The 10,574-nt window shown below is 42.9% G+C and overlaps 1 protein-coding gene across 1 annotated transcript in view; it reads right to left on the bottom strand.

Annotated features, from left to right (window-relative positions):
- Positions 1-10,574, bottom strand: part of RBL1 (retinoblastoma-like 1) — an 86,259-nt gene that overhangs the window by 43,410 nt on the left and 32,275 nt on the right. Inside the window, exons 13-14 of the mRNA XM_005868462.2 lie at positions 5,369-5,506; positions 262-426 (exon numbers count right to left, since the gene is read on the bottom strand). Of these exons, the coding sequence (XP_005868524.1) occupies positions 262-426; positions 5,369-5,506 (303 nt within the window). The remainder of the gene's footprint in view (positions 1-261; positions 427-5,368; positions 5,507-10,574) is intronic.

Raw genomic sequence — 10,574 nt, 5'->3', positions numbered from 1 at the left:
TGCACTGGGCCTCTAGTCTATAATAATAAAAGCATAATATGCTAATTAGACCAGACGTCCTTCTGGACGAAGCTGGGGCTATGAGGGAAGCCCAGGTCCCAGGTGCCTGCTGGCAGCTACAGGGAAGCCCAGGTCCCGGGTGCCAGAGGAAGCTGGTGCCGGCAGCTGGGGGACGGAAGGCCTACTCTTGCACGAATTTCATGCATCGGGCCTCTAGTTATTTTATAAAATGACAGGATTATTGGCCTTGCCCTGACTCACTTCTTCACAAGTAGGAACCTTGTTTGCAGAAGCCTGGAGAGCCTCCCACAACGCAGAATCGTGATTCCATGCTAAACTCTCCAAAATCTGTTCTTCAATGCTGTTCAGGTGTTTCACCATGTCCCTGGAAAGTCCCTCCTCTGAGCGGATCACCACTTCAATAACCTGGTGACAAGAAAATTGAGAAGATAATGAACTCTCAAGCAATCAGTTCTAGACTGGGTGGGCTTGCATGTATGAATAGCTCTGTTATTAATGACATAAAATCAAGGATATCGTTGAAGTAGGTTTTTTAAAAAATTTATCATTGTTATTGAAAGTTATACAGATGTACCCTTTATTGCCCATTGATCCCTCCTATCCTGCACCTTCTTCCACCCCAAGCCTTTACCACATTATTGTCTGTGTCCTTTGATTATGCATATAATTTCTTTGGTTAATGTTTTTATTGATTTTATGATTTTAGAGAGGAAGGGAGAGAGAGAAACATCTATGAGAGAGAAACACTGATCAGCTGCCTCCTGCAGGCCCCCTATTGGGAATGGAGCCTGGGCATGTGCCCTGATCAGCAATTGAACTGGGGACATCTCGGTGCATGGGACAACGCTCAACCAACTAAGCCACACCAGTCAGGGCTGAAAGAGTTTTTAAGATCTTCAAAATACTTTCACATATATTTGTTTTTCATGTTTTCTTTATACATGGAAAATTAAGACAATGATAGGTGAAAACTGGGTAACAGCCCAATAATGGTAGAAGTCAGGTTTTGGGTTCCCAGCCTATTGCTATTTTGAATTTACTGCTATTTTGAATTCATATTATTCTTCCTAATAGCTTAAAAGGAGAAAATGAATAATATATTTAGAAGGAACTTTGTTTTTATATACTATAATTACATTTTTTTTTTTTTTTACAGAGAGGAAGAGAGAGAGATAGAGAGTTAGAAACATCGATGAGAGAGAAACATCGACCAGCTGCCTCCTGCACATCTCCCACTGGGGATGTGCCCGCAACCCAGGTACATGCCCTTGACCGGAATCGAACCCGGGACCCTTCAGTCCGCAGGCCGATGCTCTATCCACTGAGCCAAACCGGCTTCGGCTATAATTACATTTTAATAAGAGTAAATATCTATGGAGGGATTGAGCAAAGAAGAAGAAAAAGAAGAGAACTCATGGACATGAACAGTAGTGTGGTGACTGCTGGGGAAAGGACGGTGGGTGGAAGAGGAAGAGGGCATAAATGGTGATGAGAAAAACAAAATTAAATTGGCCGGTGTTGCACAGTTGTTAGAGCATCGGCCTGCGCACCAAAGGATGGAGGGTTCAATTCCCGGTCAAGGGCACATTGCTGGGTTGCAGATTCAATCCCTGTCCCTGGGTTGGGGCACATGCAGGAGGCAACCGATTAATACGTTTCTTTTACATCAATGTTTCTCTCTCCCCTCCCCCCACCTTCTTTCTGCTCTCTCTAAAAAATATCCTCAGGTGAGGATTAAGAAAACAAAAAAGAGTAAATATCTAGGACAATGTAAGTATATACACAAAAGTATTAATACTGATTATCATTAGAATTTTAATGTGTGATTTTAATATTTACATTTTTAGATAGCATATGAAATGGTTGTTTTATTATCCATTCAGTCTCCATATTTTTTATTGAAGGATTTAATCTATCTGCATTAAAGTTATTGTTGATATTAATTGTTGCTATTTATTTATTGCCATTCTATTATTCATATTTTCAAATTTTTTCTTCTTAAAAAAGACCCTTTAACATTCTTGTAATACTGGTTTGGTGGTGGTGAACTCCTTTAGCTTTTTTTTTGTTGGAGAATCTCTTAATCTGCCCTTCCATTCCAAATGATAACTTTGTTGGATAATCTTGGTTGTAGGTCCTTGCTTTTTTTTTTATTGATGTTTTTATTGATTTTTTTAAGAGAAAGGAACAGAGAGGGATAGTTAGAAATATTGATGAGAGAGAAACATCAACTGGCTGCTTCCTGCTAGCCCCCACTGGGGATCGAGCCTGCAACCAGGACATGTGCCCTTACCAGGAATTTAACCTATGTGACCTCTTGGTTCATGGGTTGATACACAACCATGATGCAAGCATGTAGATCCTTGCTTTTCATGACTTTGAATATTTTGTGACAATCTCTGGGCCTGCAAAGTTTCTATTTAGAAATCAGCTGACAGTCTATGGGTGCTCCCTTATGGATAACTGCTTTTAAGATTCTCTTTATCTTTTATCTTTGGTATGTTAATTATGATGTCCTGCTGTGGGCCTCTTTGGGTTCATCTTGTTTGGGCTACTGTGCTTTCTGAACTTAAATGTCTATTCCCTTTACCAGTTAGGGAATCATTTTTTCAAATAGGCTTTCAATTCCTTGATCTTTCTCTTCTCTTTTTGGCATGCCCATGAGATGAACTGTTGGTACATTTGAAGCCCCAGAGGCTCCTTAAACTATCCTAATTTTGGGGGATTTTTTTTTCTTTTTGCTATTCTGATCGGATGTATTGTGCTTCCTTATACTAATTTGATTCTCTGCTTCATCTACCCTCCTGTTGATTCCATGTACTGTAGTCTTCATTTCAGAAATTATATTCTTTTCTGACTGGTTCTTTTTTATGTTTTCTATCTCCTTTTTTATGTTTCCTATCTATTTGTTGAAGTTCTAAGTTCATCTACTCTTCCCCTACATTCATTGAGCATTCTTTTTTGAAAAATATTTTTTATTTTTTATTGATTTCAGAGAGGAAGAGAGAGGGAAACAGAAACATCAATGATGAGAATCATTGATTGGCTGCCTCCTGCATACCTCCTACTTGGGATCGAGCCCGCAACCCGGGCATGGGCCCTTGACCAGAATCAAACCTGGGACCCCTTGGTCTATAGGCTGGTGCGCTATCCACTGAGCCAAACTGGCTAGGGCTCATTGAGCATTCTTATCACCAGTGATTTTAACTCTGGATCTGGTAGATTGCTTATCTCTATTTTGTTTAGTTCTTTTTCTGGAGTTTTGGGACATGTTTCTTTGTCTCATCATCTTGGCTGTCTGTGTTTGTTTCTATGTATTGGATAGAGCAGCTATGTCTCCCAGTCTTGGGAGAGTGGCCTTATGTAGTACGTGTCCTATAGGGTCCAATGGCACAGTCTTCCTGGTTACCCAAGCTGGGGGCTCTAGGTTCACCCCTCCCAATGAGCTGTATGCACCCTCCTGTTGTAATTGAGCCTGATTGCTGTTGGCATGTTAAAGGGAGGGATTTACCGCAAGGCCGATTGGCTGCAAGAATGGCTGTGACTACAGTGCAGGAGTTGCTGTGCAGGGGCCAAACCTATGGAGCAAAACTCACTTCACCAAGACTCTGGTGCCCATTGATACCTCTCCTTAAGTGTGTCACTCATGGTTGGGTGGTGCTTTGGCCTGTTCTGAAGCTATCTACTCATTGCACTGTCCCTGAGGCCTCCTAGGAGGTGCAGGCCAAGATTAGCTGCCACTGGGCCTTGCCTGGGGTCACCTGGCATGAGCTAACAGACCGATCTGCAGATGGCTGCTACTTGTTGGGCTTCAAGGTGCCTGGGAGAGACCAAGTTATGAACCGAGGCCAGCTGGTGCTGTTAGTGCTTAGCCTTGGGACACTTAGCAAGAGGTTCAGAGCAGGCCAAGGACAGACTACTGCTTGTTTGGGGTTTATGAACCTTTGAGAAATTTTAGGAGAATCTGCAGCATGAGCCCAAACAGGCTATTTGTTTGGAAAAGCCACTGGAAATGGCTTTGGTGTGTCTGAAAGTTGTATGGGGTGAAGTCTCAGGGAATCAACAGAGTGGGGTGAACAGTGTTAGCCAGGCTGATGAAGACGCAGATATGGAGCCTGTCTGCTGGCTGTATGGGGGGAGTGTTCAGCAAAGGAAAAATGGCCTCTGACAGCACTTCTGTTCGAAAGAAAGCCATCCTTCCAACCATCATTCCAAAGCCAGACAATTTAGTTCTTCCCCATAAGTCCCTGGGGCTTTTTGAACTGCTGCCCCAGCAATGGAATTCAGAGAGGTGAATCCAAATAAGTCCATACATAGGCCATTTAAGAGGAACCGCCTGGGACTCCAGCAGCCCTCCATCTCACTCAGTCAGAATCCAGACTGGTTTTCACAGCCAAAGTTATGGGGACTTCTCTTCCCAGCATTAGAAGCCTGAGCTGGGGTACCTGGTGTGGGGCTGGGAACCTCTGCAGCAGAGCTATCCCTCCTGATTTTTAACTGCCACTGAGTGAGGAACAGCCGATGCTGCATCTCTGCCTCTCCTCCCAGTCTTAATGTGGCTTCTTTTTTTATATCCTTGTTATAGGACTTCTGTTCAGCTAGATTTCAGCTGCTGCCCCAGCAATGGAATTCAGAGAGGTGAATCCAAATAAGTCCATACATAGGCCATTTAAGAGGAACCGCCTGGGACTCCAGCAGCCCTCCATCTCACTCAGTCAGAATCCAGACTGGTTTTCACAGCCAAAGTTATGGGGACTTCTCTTCCCAGCATTAGAAGCCTGAGCTGGGGTACCTGGTGTGGGGCTGGGAACCTCTGCAGCAGAGCTATCCCTCCTGATTTTTAACTGCCACTGAGTGAGGAACAGCCGATGCTGCATCTCTGCCTCTCCTCCCAGTCTTAATGTGGCTTCTTTTTTTATATCCTTGTTATAGGACTTCTGTTCAGCTAGATTTCAGGTGGTTCTGAATGATGGTTGTTCTGTACTTCAGTTGTCATTTTCATGTGCTTGTGGGAGGAAGGGAGTACTGCATTTAACTACCCTGCCATCTTGAGAGGAAGCCCAGGATTATGATTTTCATTCATAAATATGGAAAATTCAAAGTTAACTACTTAGTTTCTGGTTGTATTTGCCAGTGACAGAAACAAAACCAAACTTGTGAGATTGGCTTAATTTACATATACCCTTCATTCTCTCCCCTTTGTCCTTGATTCCACCCAAAAGGAATATATGTTTTCAGAATACCTCTGGGAATATTTTCCAAACATCAGTACAGCTTGTTTCTTCAGCATTAAGATAAATAGAATTCTATGTGAGGTACACCATAAACAGAACTGTCTTCATCTCACCTTATAAAAATAAAATGGCCGCAAATTGAGAACTTCAATAATCCAGGGAAAAGTACGAGGTGAGCTATAAGCAAAGAGCACAATTTCCAAACAACAGGCCATCAAGGAACGATGGAATATATCTTGTTCTAAAAGAACCTTGGAAAAGAGAAAGACCACAGTTTAATATTTCTAACAAGTTTAGCTTTTGTCATTCTATAAAGACTATAGAAATAAGAAAAAATCACTTGTACACATTATATTATACTAAATTATCAGAGATAAAAATTTGAATTCTCAAACTGGTAAAGAGTTTTCTTATATAATCCTGCTCAATGGTAGATATATTTAAATGAGGCATACATCACAACCTGCTTTGAAAATTGAGCAAATAACCAAATAGTCAATATTCCCATTAAAAGAAAAGCACTAAGAATTTTTTAATGGGTTTTATTACCAGTGTTTTGTCAACAAAAGAGCTTATTAATCAAAAAACTAAAATCGAAGGTATTATAATATCATGGCTAAGACTTTAAAAAGTTCAGAGAAAGAGTTATTTTATTAAGATAAATTCTTGTTTCATCATTGAGTTTAAGATTCAACATCAGTTTTTAGTTTTAAACAGGCTGTTTATTGCCATCCTTCTTTTAAATATCACTCCTAATCAACAAAGAGAATAAGAAACAGAAACTATTCTGTAGAAAACTAGGAGATATCCGTAACTGCAAATCATCCTATATAATAAAGAGCTAATATGCTAATTAGACCAAACAGCTGAACGACCATCCAGACGACATTCTGGACAACCATCCGGATGACCTTCTGGACAAAGCCAGGGCTGTGAGGGCTGGCCAAGGCTACGAGGGGCTGCGAGGGGCTGCAAGGGCCGAGGCCATGAGGGGCTGTGAGGGCTGAGCCCCTTGCACGAATTTCGGGCCTCTATTCTATATAAAAAAAGCCCAGCGACCGTTACAGTGGAACGACCGGTTGCTGCCACCAGCGCCGCTGCAGAGCCCGAGGGCCCCGGGGCCAACTGTGCTCCCACCACCAAGGCACTGGGTAAAGAATGCGAAGGTGGCCAGCGTGAGCATGCATCTTGAGATGAAGGCTTTGTGGGACGAATTCAATCAGCTGGGCATCGAGATGAACATCACCAAGGCTGGCAGGTCAGGGCACCCCTCTCCCCGCTGTGACTCTCCCCACATGGCGCCCGTCTTAGGCAGCAGGCTTTGGCTCAATCCACATGAGCGAGACTGAGAAGTGAGGTGGGGGGCACAGCCTGGCCACCTGCGGGTCCCTCTCGGCGCGGGCCAGCTCCTTCACTCTCTGAGTCCTGGCTCTCGAGACAGCCGCCTGGTGCGCTGGGCTGGAGGGTACTGCTCGGGAGGCCAGGAAGGTGACAGAGAGAAACCCTGTGGACCTGCCGCTAGACCAGCAGCCCAGGGTCCAGGACCACCAGAAACGGACCGGCTCAGAGCACACCAAGCTTGAGGGGGAAGGTAGCCGCCTGTGAGAGGCCTTGCCACCAGCTGGCTCCTGGTGGATCCCACCCAAAGGAAACTCGATCTTTGGTTCCTTAGTTCAGTCTATCCCAGCTAAAGAGGAGCAGCTGGGCACATTTTAGGGGAGAATTAAGACTCTAAAACAGTGTGTTCTGTTCCCTGGAGATTGCTACCCAGTTGTCTTAGGCCTAAATTCAGGGTGATTGTGGGGCCTGGCTCTGCCACTGGGGCCCATGTCTTCCAATTGGCCTGTATTTGTTGTAAGGCCCCAAAGAGAAGAAGGGGAACAAGTTTTTCAATGCAATGGATTTGACCAACAGACAAAGGTGAGTGCCGGGCTGTGTCTAATGTACATGCAGAGACACCAGCTTTGAGTCGGCCCGGCCAAAGGGAGCTCAGGGCCTGTTTGCAGAGCCTTCTCCTGGTTTCTGTTTCCTTGCTGAGACCGTCCTCCCTGAGAAGCCTGGGGTCCATGCTCAGCTCCAACTCAGTGGGTCTTCTCCAGGCCTCTCCCCACAGCCAGCTGCACCCCAGATAGGCCCCCCCAACCCAACCGGGGGCGGGGCCAGCCGGACCCCACCCATGTATGAATTTGTGCACTGGGCCTCTAGTATATTTATAAAGACTAGAAGTGGATGGAAGGATGACAAATTACTAAGAATAAAGTAGAATGGTCAAACATAAGGGCCTGAAGAGACACACTAAAAACAAATTTGCTCCATGCAACCTGAAAAGAAACAAAGCAACCAAAGGCACGAGCAGAACAGAAAGCAGTGGTTGGGCAAGGGGCCAACATGGATGGATGTTGTAGTTAGAACTATACCTACCCAACCCCCACTCTAAGGAGTCAGAAGATAGGCCTCTAGTCTATCCCAACAGAGAACCTAAAGAATTATTCTCTGTAGAACTGAACTGGAGAGACTCGAAACTTGAGAACACAAGGAATAGAAGATTGAGGTTTTAGGTAGAAGTTTGCAGACTAAATTGTGACATCAAGTTTCCCTTCCTTGTTCTGCTCAACCACAGCAACTGTGAGGCAAAAGATTAGCAGATATTTCTCTAGAGAAACCAAAATATTAGCAAAACAGTTGAGGGTCTGTAATACTACATAATCACCTGAGGTTGGTGAGCTTTTATTTTATTTTTTAAAATATGTTTTTATTGATTTTAGAGAGAGAGGAAAGTAGGGGGGGGGGGAGAGAGAGAGAGAGAGAGAGAAACATTGATGTGAGAAACATCTATCGGTTGCCTCCTGCACATGCCCTGACTGCGGATTGAACCCATAATCTGTGCATGTGCCCTGACTGGGAATCAAAATTTTCGGGACAATGCTCAACCAACTGAACTACATTGCTAGGGCAAGGCTGGTGGACCTTTATTCCCACTCTTGCATACAGAGCTTTTGAATCAAACTGTCTTTCAACACAAGGGTTTATTAGTGTCTCATTTTTAGTGCCTCATCCAAATAAAAGTAAAAGTAAACATCTAAGAATGATCCAACATTTGAGGAAACCCTCCCATTGAAAGACAAAGATCAAAATAAACAGAAAAGAAACACAGAGGAAACAGACAATTCAAGCAACAGAACACAACTTCAAAGAAATCTAAATTAATAACCTCAGAGAGAAAGAAAGAGATCTTAGAAATTAAAATATAGCTAAAATAAAAAACTTTATTAGGATTGAATGATGGAAAGTTGAATAAATATCCTTACAATTATAACAAAAAGACAAAAAAACAAAACAAAAATAAGAGAAGAGACAGCTGGTGTGGCTCAATTGGTTGAATGTCATTCCAAGCACAAAGAGGTCACTGGTTAGATTCCCAGTCAGGCCACATACCTAGGTTCCCAGCTTGATCCCCAGTAGGGGGCATGCAGGAGGCAGCTAATCGATGTTTCTATCTCTCTCTCCCTCTCCTTTCCTCTCTCTCTAAAAATCAATAAAAAAATATTTTTTAAAGTAAAAGAAAAACAAGAGAAGAAAAATAATCCTGAACATCCCTCATCTGAAAAATCAGTGGGCAATATATTACGTAAGAAATAATGCAATAAAATGACCCCAAACTGCTGGACATATTTTTGGGATTAAAAGAACAATTTTGCTCAGTTGTTGAGTGTCTACCTATGAACCAGGAGGTCACGGATTGATTCCCAGTCAGGGCACATGCCCAGGTTGCAAGCTCGATCCCCAGTGTGGGGCATGTACGAGTCAGTCAATCAATGATTCTCTCTCATCACTGATGTTTCTATCTTTCTCTCCCACACCCTTACTCTCTAAAATCAGTAAAAATATATAAAAAACAACAACAAAAGAACAACTTTATAAGAATGTCCAATACATAAATGAAAAGACACACAATAAGGCACTTTATTATAAATTTCAGTACATCAGTGATAAAAAGAGGATATTGCCCTAACCAGTTTGGCTCAGTTGATAGAGCATCAGCCCAGGGACTGAAGGGTCCCAGGTTCGATTCTGGTCAAGAGCATGTACCTTGGTTGTGGGCTCGATTCCCAGTAGGGGACATGCAGGAGGCAGCTGATTGGTATTTATCTCTCATCAATGTTTCTAACTCTACATCCTCTCCCTTCCTCTCTGTAAAATCAATTTAAAAAAAGAGAGAGAGGATATTGCCCTGGCTGGGTCCTCAGTGGTTAGAGCATCGGCCCACAGATGAAGGGTAGTGGGTTCAATTCCCAGTCAAAGGTATGTATCTGGGTTGCAGGTTTTGTTTTTTTTTTGAGTTGCAGGTTTGATCTTGCGCCCCACTCAGGGTGCATGTGAGAGGCAACCAATCAATGTGTCTCTATGGCATCGATGTTTCTCTCTCTCTCTCTCTCTCTCTCTCTCTCTCTCTCCCTCCCTCCATCCCTCCCTGCAATCCTCCCTTCTACTCTCTCTAAAAATCCATAGGAAAAATATCCTTGGGTGAGGATTAACAAACAAAAACAAAAACAGAATATTAATATTCCAGAAAGTAAACACAGGACACATACCAATAATGAGAATTAGAATGCCATTGGACTTGAATGCCAAAGAAAAATGACTGTTAATCTAGAATTCTAAATACATGTAACTGCCAATCAAATGTGAGTCTAAAAAACATCATGGGGATGTGCAGCATAGCTGGCGTGGCTCAGTGGTTGAGCATTGACCTATGGTCACGGTTCAATTCCCAGTCAGGACACATGCCCGAGTTCTGGCTCAAATCCCAGTGTGGTGCATGCAGGAGGTAGCCGATCAATGATTCTCTCTCATCACTGATGTTTCTATCTCTCTCTCACTCTCCCTCTCCCTTCTTCTCTGAAATCAATAAAAAACAAAAAACAGATAGAGAGAGAGAAAAAAAACCAGTATGCAAGAATTTATTCCTCTAAAATCCCTGGGAGGTATGGACAAATACCTTAATATCAGTTGGCTTTAATGTTTGAGGGAAGGGGGTTTATTATTAGCTAACTGCGAATGAAGGACAAAAAAACAGTACCTGAATAGAAAGGATACTGATGGTGCACCAAAGACGAATTTTAGACATTTCACATTCCTGCCTAGATGTGACTAGCTCTTGATGTGCCAAAGATAACTAAGGCCAACTAATATGTCATCTTGGCTAAGTTTGCCCTTAACCGCTGACCTCCACAATGCATTATACTGTAGAACCTCACAACACATTGCTTCCAGGCTTAAGATATATATATATGTATATATCTATATATATATCTATAT

This window comes from Myotis brandtii, unplaced genomic scaffold (assembly GCF_000412655.1).
Source record: "Myotis brandtii unplaced genomic scaffold, ASM41265v1 scaffold27, whole genome shotgun sequence".
Classification (NCBI taxonomy): domain Eukaryota; kingdom Metazoa; phylum Chordata; class Mammalia; order Chiroptera; family Vespertilionidae; genus Myotis; species Myotis brandtii.
Note: the sequence above shows the minus strand (reverse complement) of the source record. Positions and strands in the feature narration are given on the sequence as shown.